The sequence below is a fragment of the Bombina bombina genome, chromosome 1 (genome assembly GCF_027579735.1).
Source record: "Bombina bombina isolate aBomBom1 chromosome 1, aBomBom1.pri, whole genome shotgun sequence".
Classification (NCBI taxonomy): Eukaryota; Metazoa; Chordata; class Amphibia; order Anura; family Bombinatoridae; genus Bombina; species Bombina bombina.
In genome coordinates, this window is record NC_069499.1 from 1,070,569,232 (window position 1) to 1,070,594,543 (window position 25,312).

Here is a 25,312-nt window from a genome sequence, read left to right on the forward strand (position 1 = left end):
CACTTTTGTGCAGTTTTGTTCCATGGAATTAAAGATGTTAAATTGGAAATTACTTACCTTATGGCTATTTCTTTAGTGACCGTTATTGTGTCACTTTCTACATTATAAAAAAGTAAAAGGCAATGAATTGTATACACAGAAGCTTTTCAACCAAATGTTTTTTATCTAGGAACATTAAAAAGGAGTTTGCGTATTTTCCATTTATTATCAGCCTGAGAATATTAAGAATTTTTGAAGAAACAGTAACGTTTATATAAATTAAAAGATTTTAGAACTTTGCATATTTATAGTAATAAAAAATTACCAAACCCCTTTTGACATATATTTCAAAACAAAGTTGGTCTTATTGAACTTTCTCCCCTACCCCAAGCCTCCACTCCATCAGTGACAGTGAGCTGCTGCCGCCCCTGCTTCTGTATGGAATAGGATTGCTGTCAAAAAGGCACATGTGTGTGATTCTTTATAATTGTACATAAATTTTGACATACGAATACATATCTAAATTTACAAATACCATTTTTATTTTTTTTGGAAATACAATTTTTTACTTCCATAAGGCAGAGAGAGTCCACGACTTCATTCCTTACTGTTGGGAAATACAACATCTGGCCACCAGGAGGCGGCAAAGACACCCCAGCCAAAGGCTTAAATATCCCTCCCACTTCCCCTATCTCGCAGTCATTTTTTTGCCTTTCATCACTATAGGAGGTGGCAGAGATGTGTCAGAAGATTTGGATAGTCCTGTAATGGGTATATTCCCTTCGAGAAAGGACTGGAGTTTTAAGTAATCATGTCAACCTCTCAGTGAGAGTATTGATGAAAGTTAGAGTCTGGAGATGCAGGGAAATGTTTTCTGTGAACCCATCCAGACTGTCGCCTAACAGCTCCTGAGCAATCAGTGTTGACGAGTTTCACTGCTTGCTGTTACAAACTCAAGTCTATGTCAGAAGCGTTGCTGCAAGACTGTCACACTTGAGAGACTGTGCCTGTTCCACAGCATGGATCCTGGAGGGTAAGACCGTTTTTATGTATACACTTTTTCTATACAGGGTTTACAATGTGCCTCTTTTATACCTAGATAGGATCAAGGGTTAATATCTCCTTCAGGGAGATTATTTGAACAGCTAGGGGTTATTTATAACTGCTTTAATGTGAGAGTTTTTGGGCTCATAGACTGTGTGCTTTTGGTTTGGAACAAACCGGTTTCGCTTTCATTTTTAAATGTTGCGCAGCTCATAATAGCTTAGCGCCTTTTTCATAGCAGGGGAAGTCCTGTTCTATGCACCACGTGACCGGTGTGGTCTTTTCATTTACCTACGATCCTGCTACGGACATCACTCCTAAGGAGAGCGTTTTCACTGTTAGCTGTATGGCTCTAGGAGGTGGTGAGTGCCCCAGCCATTGGGATTATAAAGGTGCCGTTTTTTGAATAAAAGTGTTTACTTTTTGTCTATCCTTCTGTGAATATATCTTAGCTATGGAGGACTCTGATACTGTGATATACCTTTAAGGTATATCCCCGCCCAGGTACAGGAACTTCCCTATATAAGGGGGTTTGGTACATAGCATCATTGCCTGAAAATTGAAGCAGTCAAAGAAAGCTCATTCTTGACTAGATTACGTTTTTGGTCAGAAAATATCTATCTATTCACAGATTTCTTGTCTATTACTTTACTGGAGGTTACTCTCCCTGTCTTCAGAACTACTCAAGTCTATCTGAGGTTTCAGTTACCTTATCCGCTCACCTTGTCTCTAGAATCTATTGCCAGTTCTATTCCTACCAAAGGGCCGCCGGATCTACTTTCTCTGCGAGACCGGAAGTCGCACTCGCACCGCAGCATCGCAACAGCCAGGTACGCTTCTCCCCTGCTCTATTCAGAACCGGACACCAACCTAAACAAATGCTTTAAGGTAATATTATATAAATCTAATATTGCCCTCACCTTTACTTGTTAATGTGGAGTTCCTCATTGAAGTTGTAGAGGGGATGTACTTTCACTAAATATGGATTTTGGATGAATGGACTTGTAAATATTTTATGCTATGTTTGTGTGAGTGCGTGAAGACGGCTGAAGATTCAAAGGGAACCATTATTGATTACTTGCAGGATTGGTCACATATATATATATATATATATATATATATATATATATATATATATATATAATCATTAACACAAGCTAAGTTTCTACCTACTTTGCTCGTTTTTACACTATGTTTGTGATCTTGCAGTAAGGCTACATAGATCATAATAAGTGTTGGTATACTTTAACAGCAACAGCCTCATTTTGAACTAAACAGGTTGTTATAAAGATTGATTTCCTGTTTAGGATTCTTAAGAGCAACAATTCAAAAATTTTAACACAAACCACAAATCGGTTTACAACCGAGTTATCACAGATACTACCTTAGAAGGTTCCGCTCCTTCTGTACTGTTTATAGTTTATATTGTGATGAGGCTGTGGTTTGCCCACCTGCTCAATTTTGTTCCATTTGCCTAAGCACTGTTCTAAAGCCTAAGAAGGGAGACAAGTCTGCTAATACTCATAGCTCTATTAGCCCCTCTCAGCCGTCTACCTTCTCAGGAATCTGTGTTTCCCGAGAGATTACTCCCCTTTCTACACTACCCGCTCCACAGGAAGTTCCCCGTGGCTCAACTAATCCTCCGCAGGATAAGAAAATTAAGCCTAAGGGACGCTAATTGTCTAATTTTAGTTCTGACAAATCACAATGACAGCAATCCTCTTCCAAGTCTGAGCAGCCCAAGAGTACTTGGAAGCCCGCTCAGTCCTGGAAAAAGTCCAAACAGACTAAGAAGCCCGTCGAGAACAAATCGGCATGAAGGGGTGGCCCCCGATCCGGGATCGGATTGAGTAGGGGGCAGACTGTCTGTCTCTTTTTTAGATGCTTGGTTCCAGGATGTACAGGATCATTGGGTCCTGGAGGTTGTATCTCAAGGATACAGAATAGGATTCAAGTCTCATCCGCCCAGGGGCAGATTCCTACTCTCCAGTCTGTCTACAAGACCAGGAAAGAGGGCTGCCTTCTTAGGTTGCGTACGGGATCTCTCCTCTCTAGGAGTAATTGTCCCAGTACCTACAGCAGAAAGAGGTTTGGGGTTTTATTCAAACCTTTTTCGTGGTTCCAAAGAAGGAAGGAACTTTTTGTCCAATTCTGGACTTAAAGTGCCTAAACAAGTTTCTGAGTGTTCCCTCTTTCAAGATGGAGACGATACGGTCAATCCTTCCTTTGGTTCAAGAAGGACATTTTATGATTACCATAGACCTGAAAGATGCATACCTTCACGTTCCAATACACAGGGAACATTTTCAGTTCCTGAGGTTTGCCTTTCTGGACCAGCCCTTCCTGTTCATAGCTCTTCAGTTTGGCCTAGCTACTGCTCCAAGGATATTTTTTGAAGGTTCTGGGGACTCTTCTAGCTGTTGCTAGAACACGAGTTATTGCAGTAGCGCCTTACCTGGACGATATCTTGGTGCAGGCACCATCTTTTCGTCTAGCGGAAGAACATTCAGAGTCCTTTCTCAGTCTTCTTCGATCACATGGATGGAAGATAAACTTGGAAAAGAGTTTTCTTACTCCGTACAAGGGTGAATTTCCTGGGGACAATAATGGATTCCATATCTATGAGACTGTTCCTCACAGATCAGAGATTTTGAAAGCTAACTACTGCATGTTTTGCTCTCCAGGCCTCCTTGAGACCATCAGTGGCTCAGTGTATGGAGGTGATTGGACTCATGGTATCCTGTATGAACATCATTCCTTTTGCCAGATTACATCTTAGACCCTTACAACTATGCATGTTGAGACAATGGAACGACGACCATTCAGATCTGTCTCAACAGATTGTGCTAGACAACCTGTCTAGAGACTCGCTCTCTTGGTGGCTCTGTCCAGATCATCTGTCCCAAGGCATGTGCTTCTTGAGACCACCCTGGGAGATTGTGACTACTGACGCAAGCCTTTCCGGCTGGGCAGCGGTTTGGGGTGCCAAGAAGGCACAAGGACTGTAGACTCAAGAGGAGTCATCCCTTCCGATCAATATATTGGAACTCCAGGCAATCTTTAATGCCTTGAAGGCTTGGTCCCTTCTGGGTTCATGCCAGTTTATCAGATTCCAATCAGACAATATAACCTCGGTTGATATATTTATTTAAAAACCACAACACTTTATTTAACATTTATGCTCAAAAGACAAAACAATACGTGAACTTATAGTGGAGACTGTAAATGTGTGGGTATATCACTTCCACTACATATCCTAGTTTCATTAGTACATCCACCACAAATTAAAAACAAACAATTTTAAATAGGTGCTATGAGGCTAATTGTGAACACACGATGTGAGTATGTATTTATTATGTTTATCAGTATATAGTTTAAGGGCTTTAACTTTGTGTCTATCTATATTTCTGGATTAACCAGATTTCCTTATAGATATTACAGCCTTTATTATTATCAAGTACGAGTGCTAACAGCTCTTATTGCATTACCAGGGTAATTTGTAACAAGTCTATAACATATAGATTCCTCACTGTCAGTCCTTATTCCGAAATCATTAGATTTTTACTTTTTATGTCGCTATAATCTACTGGTCACTTTACAATATCAGTTTTTTTATACCGGTACTGCTATATAACCATAGTCAAAGGCACGCTATATCTGATCCTAAATATGGTTTTATATTGTTATTATTCATCCAGAAAACTTCACAGGATCGTATTCTATTTGCATATATTCATAGACTCAGAGCAGCCATAGTCTGGCCATATTCAATTTTAAATATTGTTACCCTTCAGATTACGTTTGAATTTATCCTGTATTCCTAATAAGTAATCCGGTTTAAGTTGCATGTTGTCTAAAATACTTAAACAAAAATGTTTAATTGACTATGTGTTAAGCAGTTGTATGAATGTGCTCCATTATTCTGATACATTCAATTATTCTGATACACTGTTTACTCATTCATACTGATACATTGTCGTAGCTACATATACACCCTTGTAAGTCCCAGTAGTTAAGTGCCAAGTATAGTAAATTTTTTGCTAGTTAAGCTAACTTTTATGTGTAAACTGTGTCCGCACAAATCGCAGGACCAGTATTCTATTTATCATTAGTTAGTTATTAGTTAAACTAGCGTTCTTATGCTCCAAACATTCAGCATCCAGCATTAGGCACTCAAACACACTCGCGGTCACAGATTAGCCCTGCCAACCAACGCGTTTCGTCACTGTTACATGACTTCGTCAGGGCATAGTGGCAGTTCAGCCCAACTCCGGTCTTTTATTTGGTATTGGTTGTCATAGTAACCAATTTGTTGTGACGGAAGTGATAACCGTCTGGCGTGTTTGTAATAATATACTCTTAGTAGGAGGTAACGATTGTATGGATCTATTTCTGGCATTTATGTTATTCAATATAATTCAAAGTAATGGCTGAAATTATTTTTTAGACTTCATGTGTTTGCAATCTGTATTGTCTTATAAGAAAAATTATGCACATTATCTCTGTGACCAGATTTCTTACTACAATCTTTTAAATGTATACACAGTCACTTGTTGTTTGTCTATATCTATGTAAATATTGTGATAATCATGGTGTTAATTCATCTAGAACATTAGAGTCACAAGCAATATATTACATGTGTTTTAATCAATAGTTTCTGTTAGGTATTTTTTTCATGAAGGTGCACGTTTCTCATACTGACATTTGTCTATCATTTAGTATCGCACTCAAAAAATAATCAGAAACTAGAGTACCCCTCTCATTATATTGTATATCACAGAGAACAATATGCATAATTTATAGATTGCAATGTTTTATTAGGTGATATTAAACTTGGTTTGTTTTTGTGTGTATAAATTACTGCTGTACATTCTTGTACATCAGAAGGTAATCATAAACCATATCATAACCAGGACAGATTCACAAGGAAGACTTGTAAATTTTCTTTTTACACGGATTATGTTTTAGGTATTAGGTCACTACATGATAATAAGTGCATTATTTAGCTTATATACATAAATCACCTATTTCCGTTCAAATTATGTTTCCTCTGTAACTATCAGTCCATCTTTTTGCAGAAGATGTACATATTGGAGTCAGTGAGTGCCGCAGTTGTGACTTATAAGATATTGCTTAATTTAGACCATTTTGCGAGACAGATTTTTATTCATGTATTCAGCGACACTCTTTTTGTAGGAGTATTTTGTTTAGATCTCCTTTGCGTCCCTTTAGATTCACCTGGTAAATAGCAAAAAACTGTATGTCGTATTTATTTTCTCTAGGATGTATATTCATATGCTGAGCAACTGGGACTGACTTATTCCATTTTATGTCTCCTATATGTTCAAGGACTCTTGTCCTGAGCTCCCTTGTCGTTTCTCCGACATAGATTCTGGGACATTTTGCACATTGCAACATATATCACTTTATCTGAACAGCAGTTCATAAAGGTTTTTATGTCGTATGTTTTTCCTGTGTTCGGATGTTGAAATATTTTTGTGGGGCTCATATTTCTACATGCTTTGCATCTTCCACATTTTAAGAACCCCTTTGTACTTTTCAGCCATGTTATGGGCTCTGCTGGTTTAAAATGACTATTCATCATCATATCCTTTAGGTTTCTTGATCTTAACCATCAGGGGGGAACGCGAAGTTCCTTGGCGATAAAAAAAAAAAAAAAAGTATCTCAGATACTAGAGTGGGCAGAGACTCGCAGATGTACGCTGTCAGAGATCCACATTCTGGGTGTGGACAACTGGGAAGCGGACTTCCTCAGCAGGCAATCCTTTTACCCAGGTGAGTGGTCTCTCCACCCTGAGGTGTTTGAAGAGATATGCAGTGAGTGGGGGACGCCGTAGATAGACCTTATGGCATCTCGCCTCAATACCAACCTACCCAGTTACGGGTCGAGGGATCCTTAGGCGGAATTGATAGATGCCCTATCAGTACCATGGAGGTTAAGACTCCTATATCTTTTTTTCTCCATTACCACTTCTTCCTCGTGTGGTGGCTCGCATCAAGCAGGAGCGAGCATCAGTGATTCTGATTGTTACGTCGTGGCCATGAAGGACGTGGTTTGCGGATCTGGTGGGGATGTCCTCATCTCTTCAGTGGAGGTTACCTTGTCGCAGAGATCTGCTGATACAGGGTCCCTTCATTCATCAAAATCTAGATTCACTGAGACTGACTGCGTGGAGATTGAACTCTTAGTCTTAGCCAAGAGAGGGATCTCTGAGAGTGTTATCGACACTCTGGTTCAAGCTCGTAAGCCAGTTACTCGTATCTACCATAAAGTGTGGAGGACTTGTTCTGGTGTGAAGAGCGTGGCTTTTCCTGGCATAATGTTAAGGTTGCACAGATTGTATCGTTTCTCCAGGATGGACTAGAGAAGGGTCTATCTGCTAGTTCCCTGAAGGGACAGATATTGGCCCTGTCGGTGTTACTGCACAAGAGATCGGCTGAGCTTCCGGATGTGCAGTCCTTTGTTAAGGCTCTGACTATGATCAGACCTGTGTTTAGATCTGGGGCTCTGCCTTGGAGCCTAAATCTTCTTCTTAGTGTTTTGCAGCAGGCTCCGTTTGAGTCCATGGGGCATATTTATCAAGCTCCGTATGGAGCTTGATGCCCCGTGTTTCATACAGCAGGTATGAAGCAGCTGTCACAAAGACCGCTGCTCCATAACCTGTCCGCCTGCTCTGAGCAGGCGGACAGACATCGCCGGAAATCAACCCGATCGGGTTGATTGACACCCCGCTGCTGGCGGCCCATTGGCCGCGAGTGTGCAGGGGGCGGCGTTGCACCAGCAGCTCCTGTGAGCTGCTGGTGCAATGCTGAATACGGCGAGCGTATTGCTCGCCGTATTCAGCGAGGTCTGTCGGACCTCATCCGCACTATCGGATCAGGTCCGACAGACCTTGATAACTTGGGGCCTATGCCTACTGTTGACATTAAATTGTTATCTTGGAAGGTCCTTTTTTTTTGTTGGTTATTGCCTCTTTGTGCAGTGTTTCTGAGATTTCTGCTTTGCAATGTGACTCACCTTATCTCGTTTTCCATGCTGATAAGGCGTTTTACATACTAAATTAGGGTACCTCCCTAAGATGGTGTCTGATCGTAACATTAATCAAGAAATTGTTGTTCCTTCCTTGTATCCTAATCCTCCTTCAGCGAAGGAATGCTTGTTTCACAATCTAGATGTGATTCGTGCCTTGAAGTTTTATCTTCAGGCTACTAAGGAATTCAGACAATCTTCCTCTTTGTTTGTCATCTATAACGGGGAAGTGTAAGGGGCAGAAGGCTACTACGACTTCTTTATCTTTCTTGTTGAGAGTGTCATCCCCTTAGCTTATGAGACAGTGGGGCGACAAACTCCTGAGATGATAACGACTCATTCCACTAGAGCAGTGGCTTCCTCCTGGGCTTTTAAGAACAAAGCCTCTATGGATCAGATTTGTAAGGTTACCTTGTCCTCCTTACACACTTTTTCTAAATTTTACAAGTTTGATGTGTTTGCTTCGGCTGAAGCAGCTTTGGGAGAAAAGTTTTGCAGGCTGTGATGCCCTCAGAATAGGGTCCGCCTCCTTTTTTTGTTCCCTCCCGTTGTTCATTCAGTGTCCTCTGGAGCTTGGGTATAGTTTTCCCAACAGTCCGGAATTAAGTTGTGAACTCTCCCTGCCTTATGGATGGAAAACATAATTTAGGCTTACCAGATAAATTCCTTTCATTCCTGGCAGGGAGAGACCACGACCCCGTCCGTAATTTTATTTTTTGTTGGGCGGCTCCCTTTTTATATTATTTCTTCTGGCACCTTTATACCCTGATGTTTCTCCTACTTTTCCTTGTTCCCTCAACAGAATGACTAGGGGATAAGGGAAGTAGGAGGGATATTTAAGCCTTTGGCTGGGGGGTCTTTGCCTCCTCCTGGTGACCAGATGGTGTATTTCCCAACAGTAAGTAATTAAAGGGACATTATACACTCATTTTTTCTTTGCATAAATGTTTTGTAGATGATCAATTTATATAGCCCATAAAGGTTTTTTTTTTAAAAAAAATGTATAGTTTTGCTTATTTTTAAATAACATTGCTCTGATTTTCAGACTCCTAACCAAGCCCCAAAGTTTTATGTGAATACCGTCAGCTACCTTCTCTAGCTTGCTCCTGTTTGTGTAAGGGGTCTTTTCATATGCAAAAGAAGGGGGAGGGGGAGTGTCTTATTTCCCACTTGCAGTGGGCTTTCCAGCTACCTTTTCAACAGAACTAAACTTAGAGCTTCTAAGTAAGTTTTTAAACAGTTTTATACTGGATTTTTATATCAGTATCTGTGCATCTTATTCTTTATAGTAGTGTCTATTACATGCAGTTATATGAAAATGAGTGTAAACTGTCCCTTTAAGTTGTGGACAATCCCTGCCAAGGAAAGGAATTTTTCTGGTAAGCATAAATTGTTTTTTTCTTTTGTATGTACATTTTTTTTTTCTTTTGGTATTATACTCGATTTATCAAGCTAAGGCAGACAGGGGCATACATATTCCTGTCCACACCAGCTTGCCTGTGGTAGGCAAATTCAGCGTTAAACACAAGCGCTATTTTGCGCTCGCCTGCAACACTGCCCACTGCATGATAACTACTGATTGCAGGTTCTCTTGTGAGAACCTGCAGTCGTAGGGGGGGCAAACGGCTTGATAAATCGAGCCCTATGTGTCAAACATGCCAAAAAAAATTTCAAAAAACCCCCCAGCTGTATTTGTAATTAAAGAAAGAGTTGTATTCTAAAAAAAAAAAATGTATTTCCAAAACAAACAAAAAATGTATTTATAAATTTTAGATTTTTACTCTTATATCACAAATTATGTACAATGATAAAAATCACACACGCGTGCCTTTTTGACAGCAATCTTATCCCATACTTCAGCGCCAGTTATATAACAGATAATACTGAAACAGAGACTGTGGGAGTATGCTGTCCTTTCTGTTATCTGAGCATTATGGCTTGTACAGCTAATAAAGTATATTAATGTTGCTGTGATCAGTTTTTATACAATACATATGTACTGTTCAGGGCAATATTTTAAAATCACTTTTTTTCCAAACCCAAACTGTCACTTAAATTAATCCTTTCCATAGAAAATGACACTTTGTCAGAACTTTGAGATGTTTCTGCTGTGCTATCTTTTTTTACTTATATTTGACAATAGTCAAATGGATGATATTCAAAACATAATCCATATATATTTGAAGAATTATTATCTACCATTTAAAGATATTGTCCCTTCCACATCAGGTCAGTAGCAGCATCAAGTGTATGTAAGAGATAGGCTTTGTGGGAAGAGGTTCTTATTACATATGTTTTCAGCTTTTTCTTGCAGTCATTTACATTTTTTGCAATGGCTGCTTTATTTGGAAGAAAACTTGAAAGCTGTAAGATCAGTAATATGTGAATGTATCCTTATTTTGTTGACAACATTTGAATTAAGCCTTTTCTATTATGTGTCCCAAGGAATTAGCATTTCCCAGTATAACCCTTACCCTATATCTAAACTGTGTTGTATCCATTGCAGTGTCATAATGCCCACTTGGAACCTCTGTATGGCATGTCTGTGATATTAATAGATGACCCAAATTAGCATATTAATTCTTGTATGTGTTTGTCTATCTTATGAAATACTTTATTCCTTTCTTTTTACACCATGTTTTCTGTTTTCTTAAGGATTACAACGCTAATGAAGATGCTATGTTGAATGAAGCATTGATCCGATCCCTGAGTGACAATTGAGCCAAGCTTCATTCTATCGGTTTATGAATGACATCCAACCTGATAGCCCAGCTGCACCTTGCACAACCCCTGCGCACGCTCATTAAGCAGCTTAGAAAGGCATCAGCGCTAGGCTTCCATCGAATGCAGTGAAGGTGTAATCAATTCTTCAGAACTTTAGCATCAGGAGTTCCAGTTTGTTTAGAATGTGTGTCCAGGTGGTAGCTGTATGTGTATGTGAAGTACCAAAACAAGAACTACATTTTGTTTTACTTTTTTAAAAGTAAAGGAAGAGTCCCTTTTTTAGCAACAAAAAATAATCTTACCTCTTTAACCTCTTAAGGACATATGACGGAATTTTTCCGTCATAAAACAATTGAGCAAACTGAAAGCTGTGTCCTTAAAGGGTTAATGAACTTAAGGTTTGAAGCAGAGGCGTTTGTTAAAAAAAAAAATACTAGCTGCTAATAGTAGATCATGTGTGTTGCTCTGGTGTATTGATTGCTATAAAACACCCAAACTGAACCAAGAAAGAACTGATTGTATACAAGACCACTAATTTGGCCTAATTATAATTCTATATTACATCTACCAAAATGACTGCTGGTGTCAGTCATGGAGTCATTTCTTAATGGCATTCCAGGTTTATGCTGTCTTTTGTCTGTATCTGTAGTTTAATGTTCATATAAACTAAAATGCAGTTTGACATTTTCTTTGAGACAATATCCTTGGGTCAATAATCCAACAAAAAGCCTTACAAAAACTACCTTCAGTTGTGTTACCACAAGTCTAACTCATGCCCTCCAGAACAAGCGGAGGGATCACTGCAATAGGTGAAATAAAGCTAGTTAGTAGTTTGACCTTTCTGACTGCGCTGCATACTATAAGCTCCTATAAGACTCATCAATGTGTCTTGAACATATTGTGCTTGTGGGGTCACCTTGAAATTTTCTTGTTCTATTTGCTGGTTGGACCTTATGTTTTATATAAATAAAGTTCCTTTTTATTTACAATTGAGCCTGCATTCACACCAACATTCAGATAAACTGGTTGTGTGCGGTTTCCAGTATCTCATCTAGAAACCAGAGATTTGTATTGGTTTTAAAGGGATATTGTACTGAAAAATGATCTCCCCTTTAATATGTTGCCAGTGATTCATATTACCTGATGATGTATTTTAAAGGGACATGAAACCCAAATATTTTCTTTCATGATTCAGATAAAGCAAGTGATTTTAAACAACTTTCTAATTTACATTTATTTAATTTGTTTTTTTGTCTTAGTATCCTTTGTTAGGTAGGCTCAGGAGCTGCTGATTGGTGGATGCACTTATATAAAGCATGTTATTGGCTTACCCAGTGTGTTCAGTAGCTCAAAGTAGTGAAATGCTGCTTCTACAACAAAGGATACCGAAAAATAAAGCAAATTAGATAATTAAAGTAAATCGGAAAATAGTTTAAAATTTTCTATTTGATTCACAAAAGAAAACAATTCGGTTTCATGTCCCTTTAAATTATTTAGAAATAGTTATATTGCCTTTTATTTTGTCAATTAGCTGCTTTTGCCAATTGAAACCAGTATACTGAAGATTTTTATTTTATAGTAGTAGCTGTAGAAAAGCCCTGTGAACAAGAGACAGCAGCAGATATCAACCTCTCAGTGGGGTCAAGCTCATCTTATTCAAAGTGGTGTAGATGCAGCAGTTTTGAATGCAAGGAACTCTTATCACCCGCTTGCCTCAGTCAATTGTTCTTTTAAGCATTGGCTGGGGCAGGTGCCACAGTGTAAAACTATCCAAGCTCTTAGAGAATCTTTTTTTCTATTGAGCAGTATTTCTATCTACAAAGTTAAGCTTGCAGTGGATTAATTGTTCATCTCTTCTAGGTTTGCAGCTCAGCAGGTTTTATTGCTAAACTAATGAAAATTAGTTAAACTAATTTAATTTCTGCCATTACTTTTTTATTAATATATATTTTTTTTTTAAATATTTTACTATATCCAGAAATGTAAGTAAAGTAGATTCCAAAATTGGTTTAAGCATTGAGAAGGTCCCGGAGTGAGCATCAGTTTTCTGTAGGATGCAATCAGTCACGTATATTGAGATATGACATATAAACACATAAATACATATGTACACATATATGTATGCATTGGAGCCCTTTGCAGTTAAGTAGATGAATACATGTAAAAACATATGTATGCAATATTCATATTTAATAAAGTGTTATTCTGTGTATTTACTGTAAATATTTAACATTCCAATGTTCTGCGCATAGCAGAATTTGGAATATGTATTTATAAATAGATATTCTAATATATCTGTATATATCTGCTTATATCTAAAGAGAAAATGTTTAAGGATCAGGATCCGGTGTGTATCCCATACAATCTTCAAGAATGAGCAGGCACTCAGAGATATATCAAACACCTTTAATGTGTCACATAAAAGCCCATAACGTTTCGGCCCCTCACAGAGACCTTGGTCACATGAGAGAACACAACATGTCATTTGTATGTATATGTTTGTGTGTGTGTATGTATATATATATATAACATGAGATATATGTAGAAATATGTATTTATGAATAAATAGAACATATTCTTCTACGTGAAGAACATTGGAACGTGAAATATTCATATTTTAATGTCGGGTTAGCGCACTTGAGAATATGCGATCGGGTTTACGGGCGAGCAGGGTTTTCGTTTTGTTTTGTTTTTTTCAACTTTTTTCTCTCTCCATTGGCTTCTATGGGGGAATACATTACCGCACACATGATAGTCTAAGTTCTGCTTTTTATGCGCATTGGGTTAGTACGCAAGTGAAAACAGTTTACTGTCAACTTGTAATCTGGCCCTTAATGTGTTCCCACTAGTCCATTTTACCTTCTGAAGTGAATTTAATTGTTTGCAAATGTTCACTTACATTTATTTTGTTATTTGAAATAGATACTTTTGCCTGTAGAAACCAACACCTGCACTGAAAATATAAAAATATTTGTAGAAAAGCTATGTAAACAGGAATCAACAGCACTGATTTGTCTCCCACTGGGGGTAGGAGAGAGATATAGATTTTAGCATCTGAATAGCTGGTTGTGTCCAGCCACCATAAGCATTTCAACACCTTACTGTTTAGACACCGATAACATTATCAGGTCTGCCCATGTTAATGGGAATGTCCTGGAGAACAACAGGTGGTAGTTTTAATTTGCAAAACCAGCTATTTTAATTACAAAAATAAAAATGAAGGCACAATTTTACATACATTTAATACCCTGCAGTAGTTATAACAAGTCATTTGGAATACAATAAGGGGAAATACATTTTATAGTACAGTGTCCCTTTAAATTGACACAAGTCAAAATTAAACTTTCACAGTTCAAATAGAGCATGCAGTTTTAAACTACTTTCCAATTTACTTCCATTAACAAAATATGCACAGTATTTTTATATTTATACTTTGAGTCACCAGCTCCTACTGACCATGTGCAAAAATTCACAGAATATACGTATATGCATTTGTGATTGGATGATGGCTGTCACATGATACAGGAGGAGTGGAAATATACATAACTGAATTTTTTTTAGAAAACAATCTACTACTCATTTGAAATTCTGACTAAGTGCTATTGTTTGGTCTTTTTTTATCATGCATTTGTTAATTATGCAAATCTGTATTTACTGGTCCTTTTAATGGTGTGTTTCTAAGGACATATACATAATGCAGACATGTATCTTTAAATGCTGCGTTTTCTGGGAAACCTAACTTGTGATGCATTTTATAAGCTGTTTTTGTTTGTTTTTTGAGCATTGAAAAGGGTAGAAAAAACTAAATCCAATTTTCTCCAACATTGGTGTGTCCGGTCCACGGCGTCATCCATAACTTGTGGGAATATTCTCCTCCCCAACAGGAAATGGCAAAGAGCACAGCAAAAGCTGTCCATATAGTCCCTCCCAGGCTCCGCCCCCCCAGTCATTCTCTTTGCCGCTCTGAACAAGTAGCATCTCCACGGAGATGGTGAAGAGTATGTGGTGTTTAGTTGTAGTTTTTATTCTACTATCAAGAGTTTGTTATTTTAAAATTGTGCTGGTATGTACTATTTACTCTGAAACAGAAAGAGATGAAGAGTTCTGTTTATGAGAGGAGTATGATTTTAGCAGCAGTAACTAAAATCGATTGCTGTTCCCACACAGGACTGTTGAGCTGAGAGAACTTCAGTTGGGGGGAACAGTTTGCAGACTTTCCTGCTTAAGGTATGACTAGCCATTTTTCTAACAAGACTGTGTAATGCTGGAAGGCTGTAATTTTTCCCCTCATGGGGATCGGTAAGCCATTTTCTTAGTCTCAGACAGAATAAAGGGCTTAATATGGGCTATAAACTGGTAGACACTTTTATGGGCTAAATCGATTGCTTTATTTAGGTATTTTATACAGTTTGAAGTTGATTTTCACACTTTTATAACTTTGGGGAACGTTTTTTACGTCAGGCACTTGTTTAGACACCTTCCCAGTCAGGAAGGGCCTTTTCTGTAGTAGGCAGAGCCTCATTTTCGTGCCATTACTGCGCAGTTACTTTTGAGATCAGTACATGCAGCTGCATGTGTGTGGGTCTGGAATTCATTGAAAAGGTTCCTAGAAGGCTTCATTTGGTATCGTATACTCCCCTGGGTTTGGTGAAGTCGCAGCAAAGGCTGGGGCTGGGACTGTAAGGGGGTTAAAATTGTAAACAGCTCTGGTTTCCACATTTTAAGGGTTAACAGCCTGAAATTTGGGGTGCAATGCTTTGAATGCTTTAAGACACTGTGGTGAAAATTTGGTTGACCAATTCTGCATTTAAAAATTCTAAACAAATTTCTCAGAGTGCCATCGTTCAAAATGGAAACTATTCGAACGATTTTACCTACAATCCAGGAGGGTCAATTTATGACTACCGTGGATCTAAAGGATGCGTATCTACATATTCCTATCCACAAAGATCATCATCAGTTCCTAAGGTTCGCCTTTCTGGACAAACATTACCAGTTTGTGGCTCTCCCATTCGGACTAGCCACTGCTCCAAGGATTTTCACAAAGGTGCTCGGGTCCCTTCTAGCAGTTCTAAGACCAAGGGGCATTGCAGTGGCACCTTACTTGGACGACATCCTAATTCAAGCGTCGTCTTTTTCAAAAGCAAAGGCTCACACAGACATTGTTCTAGCCTTTCTCAGATCTCACGGGTGGAAGGTGAACATAGAAAAAAGTTCCCTGTCTCCGTCGACAAGAGTCCCTTTCTTGGGGACAATAATAGATTCTTTAGAAATGAAGATTTTCCTGACAGATGTCAGAAAGTCAAAGCTTCTAAACGCTTGTCAAGTTCTTCACTCTGTTCTACGGCCTTCCATAGCTCAGTGCATGGAAGTAGTAGGGTTGATGGTTGCAGCAATGGACATAGTTCCTTTTGCGCGAATTCATCTAAGACCATTACAACTGTGCATGCTCAAACAGTGGAATGGGGACTATACAGACTTGTCTTCAATGATTCAAGTAGATCAGAAGACCAGAGACTCACTCCGTTGGTGGCTGACCCAGGATCACCTGTCCCAGGGAATGAACTTTCGCAGACCAGAGTGGGTCATCGTCACGACCGACGCCAGTCTATTAGGCTGGGGTGCGGTCTGGGATTCCCTGAAAGCTCAGGGTCTATGGTCCCGGGAAGAGTCTCTTCTCCCGATAAACATTCTGGAACTGAGAGCGATATTCAATGCTCTTTGGGCTTGGCCTCAACTAGCAAAGGCCAGATTCATAAGATTCCAATCAGACAACATGACGACTGTTGCTTACATCAACCATCAGGGGGGAACAAGGAGTTCTCTGGCGATGAGAGAGGTGACCAAGATCATCAAATGGGCGGAGGATCACTCCTGCCACCTATCTGCGATCCACATCCCAGGAATAGACAACTGGGAGGCGGATTATCTGAGTCGTCAGACCTTCCATCCGGGGGAGTGGGAACTCCACCCGGAGGTGTTTGCCCAGTTGACCCAATTATGGGGCATTCCAGACATGGATCTGATGGCGTCTCGTCAGAACTTCAAGGTTCCTTGCTACGGGTCCAGATCCAGGGATCCCAAGGCGACTCTAGTGGATGCATTGGTGGCGTCTTTGGCCTTCAACCTAGCTTATGCGTTTCCACTGTTCCCTCTCATTCCCAGGCTGGTAGCCAGGATCAAACAGGAGAAGGCCTCAGTGATTTTGATAGCTCCTGCGTGGCCAAGCAGGACTTGGTATGCAGACCTGGTGAATATGTCATCAGCTCCACCATGGAAGCTACCTTTGAGACAGGATCTTCTAGTACAAGGTCCATTCGAACATCCAACTGCTGACTGCTTGGAAATTGAACGCTTGATTTTATCTAAGCGTGGGTTTTCGGATTCTGTGATAGATACTCTGGTACAAGCCAGAAAACCTGTGACTAGAAAGATTTACCATAAAATATGGAAAAGATATATCTGTTGGTGTGAATCCAAGGGATTCTCATGGTGTAAGATTAAAATTCCTAGGATCCTTTCCTTTCTCCAAGAAGGTTTGGATAAGGGATTGTCAGCGAGTTCTCTAAAAGGACAGATTTCTGCTTTATCTGTCTTGTTACACAAACGACTGGCAGCTGTGCCAGATGTTCAAGCTTTTGTTCAGGCTTTGGTCAGGATCAAGCCTGTTTACAGACCCTTGACTCCTCCCTGGCGTCTAAATTTAGTTCTTTCAGTTCTTCAAGGGGTTCCGTTTGAACCCTTACATTCCATAGATATCAAGTTGTTATCTTGGAAAGTTCTGTTTTTGGTTGCTATTTCTTCTGCTAGAAGAGTTTCTGAATTATCTGCTCTGCAGTGTAATCCGCCCTATCTGGTGTTCCATTCAGATGAGGTTGTTTTGCGTACTAAACCTGCTTTCCTTCCAAAAGTTGTTTCCAACAAGAATATTAACCAGGAAATAGTTGTGCCTTCTTTGTGCCCGAATCCAGTTTCAAAGAAGGAACGTTTGTTACACAATTTAGATGTAGTCCGTGCTTTAAAGTTCTATTTAGAAGCAACAAAGGATTTCAGACAAACGTCTTCTCTGTTTGTCGTTTATTCTGGCAAGAGGAGAGGTCAAAAAGCTACTGCTACCTCTCTTTCCTTTTGGCTGAAAAGCATCATCTGATTGGCTTACGAGACTGCCGGACGGCAGCCTCCCGAACGAATCACAGCTCACTCTACTAGGGCTGTGGCTTCCACTTGGGCCTTCAAGAACGAGGCTTCTATTGATCAGATATGTAAGGCAGCGACTTGGTCTTCTCTGCACACTTTTGCCAAATTCTACAAATTTGATACTTTTGCTTCTTCGGAGGCTATTTTTGGGAGAAAGGTTTTGCAAGCCGTGGTGCCTTCTGTTTAGGTAACCTGATTTGATCCCTCCCTTCATCCGTGTCCTAAAGCTTTGGTATTGGTTCCCACAAGTTATGGATGACGCTGTGGACCGGACACACCAATGTTGGAGAAAACAGAATTTATGCTTACCTGATAAATTACTTTCTCCAACGGTGTGTCCGGTCCACGGCCCGCCCTGGTTTTTTAATCAGGTTTGATAAATTTCTTTCTTTAACTACAGTCACCACGGCACCCTATAGTTTCTCCTTTTTTTCTCCTGTCCGTCGGTCGAATGACTGGGGGGGCGGAGCCTGGGAGGGACTATATGGACAGCTTTTGCTGTGCTCTTTGCCATTTCCTGTTGGGGGGGAGAATATTCCCACAAGTTATGGATGACGCCATGGACCGGACACACCATTGGAGAAAGTAATTTATCAGGTAAGCATAAATTCTGTTTTTAAAGTTTTTTGTTTTTTTTCCTTATATATATATATATATATATATATATATATTTTTTTTTTTTTTTTTTTTTTTTTTTAAGTTAAGATCAAAGGGGAACCACTTAAATTAGTTCCATGTATAGTGGAATTATTTGGATTAGATAAGCATGGTTTATGTCAGTTAAAGGGCCATGATACTCAAATGTTGAAACACTTGGAAGTGATGCAGCATAGCTGTAAAAAGCTGACATCTCTATGTAAAAAAAAGAACGATATATTACCTCCAAAATGTCCCAAATATTCACACTCCATTGTAAAGGACTTTAAGCAGCAAATCAGTATGCCTGTCCCAGGACCTGCAATGGAACGTGCCTCATGCACTCTTATGTTATTTGCCTATTCAGTTTAAGTAAGTTTACTATGAAATCTCATAAGCGTTAAAGGAACACAACCCAAATGTTTACTTTTGTGATTCAGATTTTAAGCAATTTTCCAATTTAATCCTATTATGAAATTTTCTTTATTCTCTTGGCATCTTTATTTGAAATGCAAGAATGTAAGTTTAGATGCCGGCCCATTTTTGGTGAACAACCTGGGTTGTCCTTGCTTATTGGTGGATAAATTCACCCACCAATAAAAAAATGCTGTCCATAAACTGAACCAAAAAAAAAAGCTTAGATGCCTTCTTTTTCAAATAAAGATAGCAAGAGAACGAAGGAAAATTTATAATTGGAGTAAATTAGAAAGTTGCTTAAAATTGCATGCTCTATCTGAATCACAAAAGAAAAAATGTGGGTTCAGTGTCCCTTTAAGTGAAATCTCATGAGATCACAGTAAAAGAGTTCATGACCTCAACACTTCTGATGCTGATTGGCTGCTGTTCATTTCTTCCTTCTTTTTTTTTTTTGTACCTGCACCCGGGCTGTAACTGAAAGATAACTTTTTACACAGCACTTACTCTGGTGAGCTGAGGACATTTAAAGTAAAATATCTTACTTTTTTAGATAGAGATGTTCAGGTGATATTTTCCTGTCAGCTTTTTACAGTTATACTGCATCACTTTCAAGTGATTTAGGATATGAGTAGTTTGACCTTTTTAAGTATCACTTTGCACAGCATATTATTAAAATACAACATATTTTATATGGCTTACAGGATTTTCACTTATGAACACATCACTATAATGACTAGATATGATTATTTAGTCTGCAAAACTTAGTATTTATTCTTTATTTGGTATTTTTATTTTAGTGTAACTTACATATGTGTATACAATTCTGCAGCAGATTTCATGAGACATTATGGCTCAGTTTTTTACAGACTCTGGACAATACAAAAGTGCCCCTATTCTTCCTATTTGGAAAGACTGGGATCCTTTAACCTTAGTTATGTACACAATATAGCCTTTACTGCCTATAGAAAATAAATGTAGCACAGTAAATATAATGGTCGTTTGTAACCTTAAAAGGACAGTAAGCACTATACCTAGTAAAACAACTTACCAATATACTTTGGTGATGTCTCAGTTCCAAGAATTAGAACATTTTCAGAGCTAAATGACATGAAAAGGAGGCAAAATAAATAAAGTAACAGACTTCTCAAGGCTAACCCTGCTTCATATATTTCCCTAACTGGCTTTAAATGCTATGAACTCCAGAACATTGCATTTTATACTAACAATATATGATTGTTAATAGCCTTGTCAGCTGCATGCTCAAGCCTAGAATGGCTCCTCCAAATAAAGCATGTGGTGGTGGAGTTTGGGAAGTGAAAAACAACTTCAGCAAACTTAGTGTTTGTTTTAAAAAATCTTTAGAATTGGCTATGTTTTTCTATTGCTAGACAATGCAAATGTCTTGTAATTGTAACGTGTTTACTGTCCCTTTAATACTTAAACAATTTTTTTTTTTTTTAAAAAGATTAATATAATAGCAAGCTGTTCTCCAGTTTGCTAAGGAATCAGAGAAATTAGATCTCTGTATGTGTTTTCCTATATCATCCGCCTCATAGCGTGTAATCACGTTATTAACTTATATGTTGGAATAAGCTGCCGCAAGCATACGATACCACCTACACGACACATCACACTGAGAGCACTGAAATCAGCATTGTATATCACCCAATACTGTATCTATTTTTAATCCGATGTAATTCATAATCAAATACCAAACACTGCCATATAAAACATTTCTCACAATTCCATTTGCTGCTTTTTACTTATACAGCATCAAAGCACTGACATACTAATCTATCTGGCATATGCAAATGACTGCCCTTTCTGTACACACACCCCTGAAGAGTACAGTTGTACCCTTACAGAATCCATTCATTTCAGCAAGTATAAGGTTATAGTGGGTAATTTAATAGTGCTGCTGGATGTTCGCACTGTTTAGTTGAGATGGGTCTGGTCACATTACAGCAGTTTTAAAATGATAAAGATCTGGTTGTTTACTTCTTATCTCTGTACTGTCATAAATCAGGGTCATGTAATATGTTTATATGAAAAAGTAATTTTGACGTCCTATAACAGTGATGGCTATGGCTAACCTACATTTCCCATGATGCTCAACTAGACTGCGGAGTGCCTAAGCATCATGGGAAATGTAATTCCTAAACATGTGGAGTAACAACATTAGCCATTACTGGCCTATACTAATGAGCTGTTTGGAACAGCAGTTTAACTTGGCTTTACACTGACAACTCCATTATAAATACCTTTATTTTTAAATTGGTTTTACAATAAATGTATCATGAATAATAGAAAAAAATCTTACCTTTCATCACTTTACCTATCTCAATGTAAGCAAAGTCCTGATTTATAATATTGAAGGCTTGGTTGGCTGATCTTATTGTGACTCAAGTGATTTGTAGGATATTGCAACATCCTTGTCACAACATGATCAGTCTGAGCCTTTAGCTGTCTCTGATTATGCAAATAATGAAATGTTAACTATCATATATATTTGAAGACTTGCACATATTTTCAAACGTATATTTGTTGTTTGTTATTTCTGAGCAGCAATAAAAAAAACAAGTTACTGTCTATTTTTATTTTGTATTATTATTATTATTATTATTCTTTATTTATAAAGCACCAACAGATTCTGCAGCACTGTTCATAGGTGACAAAGATAAAAAGACAGTACAATATGAGACACCAGACAAAATTTAACAAACAAATACAGGAGAAATTGGGAGCCCTGTTCCCGTGGGAACTTACAATCTAAATGGGTAGGAGGGTGAGAAACAGGAGGTGGAAACTGCAAAGGTGGGAATGATGTTAGTGTGAAGTTAGATGAGGGAAACTATTAGACAAGTGGAATTCATTAGTTACTGATTTGGTTATAGGCTTCCCTGAACAAGAAGGTCTTTAGGGAGCGTTTAAAGGAGGAGAGGTTGGGGGAAAAGTCTGATAGCACGAGGAAGTGCGTTCCAGAGGGTTGGTGCCGCACAAGAGAAGTCCTGTAGTCTAACATGAGAGGAGGTGATGGTAGAAGAGGCAAGGGGTAGATCGTTGTTGGATCTTAGGGGACGGGCTGGAGTATATTTGTTGATGAGTGAGGACAGGTATGGGGGGGCTGCATTGGTAAGGGCTTTGTAGGTCAGAGTGAAAATTTTGAATTTAATTCTGCTGTGAATGGGGAGCCAGTGAAGGGACTCACAGAGGGGTGCGGCAGATACAGAGCGTCGGGAGAGGTGGATTAGCCTAGCAGAGGCATTTAGGATGGATTGAAGGGGGAGAGGCAGGAGAGAGGAAGGCCAGTTAGTAGGTTGTTACAGTAGTCAAGCCGGGAAATTACTAGGGAATGGATTAGCTGTTTAGTAGTTTCAGCACTCAGAAAAGGACACATTTTGGAGATACTGCGTAGGTGGTTTGCGACACAATGAAGAGAGTGATTGGATGTGGGGTATGAAGGACAGATTGGAGTCGACTGTAACTCCAAGGCAGCGGACTTGGGGTTATGGGGGGATAGTAGTGTCACTGACAGTTATAGTAAAGTTAGAAACTGGAGTAGAATTAGTTGGGGGGATTAGAAGAAGCTCAGTCTTGGCCATGTTGATTTTTAGGTGGTGAGAGGCCATCCAGGAAGAAATTCCAGATAAGCAGTCGCTGATGTGGGAAAGGACAGAAGGAGAGAGTGCAGGGGTGGATAGGTAGATCTGAGTATCATCAGCATAGAGGTGATAGTTGAAGCTATGTGCACCTAACAGAGCCTGTGTACGCAGTTAGAGCATCTGCCGTTACAGTCCTTGCCACGCCTCTATGAGCAGGTACTTACAGTCCTTGCCACGCCTCTATGAGCAGGTACTTACATTGTAAATCTGAGGATTAGAATTATGATAATCCACATAGCAGGCAGCATAGAGGAGATAATTAAATTAGAACCCTTTGGAATGCAGCAAGATTATTTAAGAAGTGGAAGATACAATTTATAACACATAAAGCTTATAGTACTGACTCACTCAATAAGCTGCCTACTGTGACAACTACATTATGCTACTCTTCTGTTGAGAATTATTTACACTACAATTGACCATTTAACTAACCTGCTATATGTTCCCTTATTGTGACCTTAAATTGTGGCTGGCTCCCTTATTATAATCCACTGGCATAGGTGTTTGTTTATTTGCACTCATACATTAGTACCATGCTACTCTGAATAAGACAAATAGCTGCATTACTGCTATATATTTACCCAAGTTACCTGTGATTGCTCAGCATTACCCATAGAGGTAATTGGCCTTGAACTAATTTTTGCAAAAGGATTAATCCATCCCTGAGTGCTTATTTTCTAGCTTGCACTGAGACATTTATAATCTAGTTATGAAGCTTTCTGGGTCTTTACAGCTGCCTTTAAAAGTAATGCCGAACAGGAAAAGTATTAAAGTGGATAAAGTCTCAAAGCCAACATTAGCCATTATTTAAAACCAATGAAAACTTCTAGAGGTGCATCCTAAACACCCACGGCAAGTTTCTGCTCAAATTCATAAACCAGGTCAGCCGGACATACATAACAAAAGAAGATGCTGTCTTCTAAAGAGGACATTAAGGCTTCGCTAACAGAACTACAAAGTTTATTTGAAGAATTGAAAAAAAAACTATCAAGTCAATGGATAAAGTAGACAATTTAGACAACAGAAATCAAAGGAAAAACTTCTGCATGCGTGGACTACCTGAAATAATAATATCTTAATCCTTAGCTAGTTAACTTCAAAATCTGTTCCATACAATTAATGCTACTCCAAGTTCTGAAGAAGTCCAGTTCAAAAGAGCTCATAGAGTTTTAAGACCTAAACCTTCAGATAAAGCTCCGCCCACGTGACGTTATAAAAAAACTGAATTAATTTTAAATATAAGGAGGAGATATTGAAGTTCCAGTATGGAACATCCAATGCAGAGATGGAATTACAGATTTTCCCTGACCTAATTCTTACTACCTCACAAAAAAGAAGGGACCTCAGACTTATAACCCCATTGTCATGAACACAGAAGATACCTTACAGATGGGGTTTTCCAGTTAGTATTATTGCTACTAAAGATGGGAAAACTACAATTTTAAGGACAGATAAAGATCTTCCAGAATTCTGCAAATAATTGGAAATAAACATTTTATCTAAAACACCTGCCTCTAAGGAAACACAGGAAGGAACTGCTCCTGCTATTACCTGAAGGTCTCGTAAGGTGAAGTCCCTGAGTATACTTATTCAACAAGTTATACTTTCTACGCAGAGAAGTCAGATAAGTATATACAATGTGTACTATGTTACCATTCTACAATTTTTTTTCTTTACATACTTGTACACATTACTTGGAAAAACAATTGCCTTTAATATATTCTGAGTTCTTGAATAGTGTGTTATATTACACTAGATAATGCAATTCTAAATATTACTCTGGACATTTTACAGGATAAATTGTATCCCCATTTCCTGGTCCCTCATTTCTCCATCCTCCAACTTGAATATATATAGTGAGAAGCATTCTAAGACTAGATATTAAAATAAAAAGATATAAAGTATAGACTCCTGATGAGGATACCACCCCTGTTATTCTTCATATTTAATTCTATTATAGAATTAGAAAAAACAATTGTTGTCATTGTATGTTTATTTCATTTATTTGAGTGCCCTATGTTTGTATCTGTTTATTTACTCATCTGAGGAGAAAGTATCTCTCACTACTATCCCTTCTTTCCTCTCTCCTTTCCTTTTTTTTTTTTTTTACCAATGGCGAGACGGCAGTGTCTTCGGAACACACATTGATTGAACGTATTATTAATGTGAAGGGTTTAAACACCCCTGAGAAAGGTACTATGGTAGCAAGAGAATTGAACCAGCTTAAAAGTGACATTGCATTCATTCAAGAAACTCACTTTGGTCCCAATATTCAAAACATTGAGAGACTTGTCTCTCAATATTGAAAAAAGTGGGCTGAACCTCACTGTGACGACAAAAGGTTATGTGTCTCCCATCTATACTATAATCGCAATTGTAACGCGTCCGTCGCCAGTTGTGCATGCATCCTCAAAGGAATGTTGGCTGTGCGAGGCAGCCAAAAGAATGTACCTGGATGCAACGTAGGCAAACGAAGCCTTAAAAAAACACGCAACCTCCTGCAAGAAATAAAAAAAAAATATAAAAAAAAAATAACCGCCCGCACAAAGTATTACGAAAAAAACCCACCCACACAAAGTATTACGAAAAAAATAAACATAAC

The 25,312-nt window shown here is 38.7% G+C and overlaps 1 protein-coding gene across 2 annotated transcripts in view; it reads left to right on the top strand.

Annotated features, from left to right (window-relative positions):
* Nucleotides 1–13,010, top strand: part of RNF114 (ring finger protein 114) — an 80,257-nt gene extending 67,247 nt beyond the window's left edge. For both annotated transcript variants that reach the window (XM_053692178.1, XM_053692256.1), the window contains exon 6: nt 10,730–13,010. In XM_053692178.1, coding sequence (XP_053548153.1) covers nt 10,730–10,795 — 66 coding nt within the window. In that variant the 3' untranslated portion in view covers nt 10,796–13,010. The remainder of the gene's footprint in view (nt 1–10,729) is intronic.
* The last annotated feature ends 12,302 nt before the right edge of the window (nt 13,011–25,312 follow it).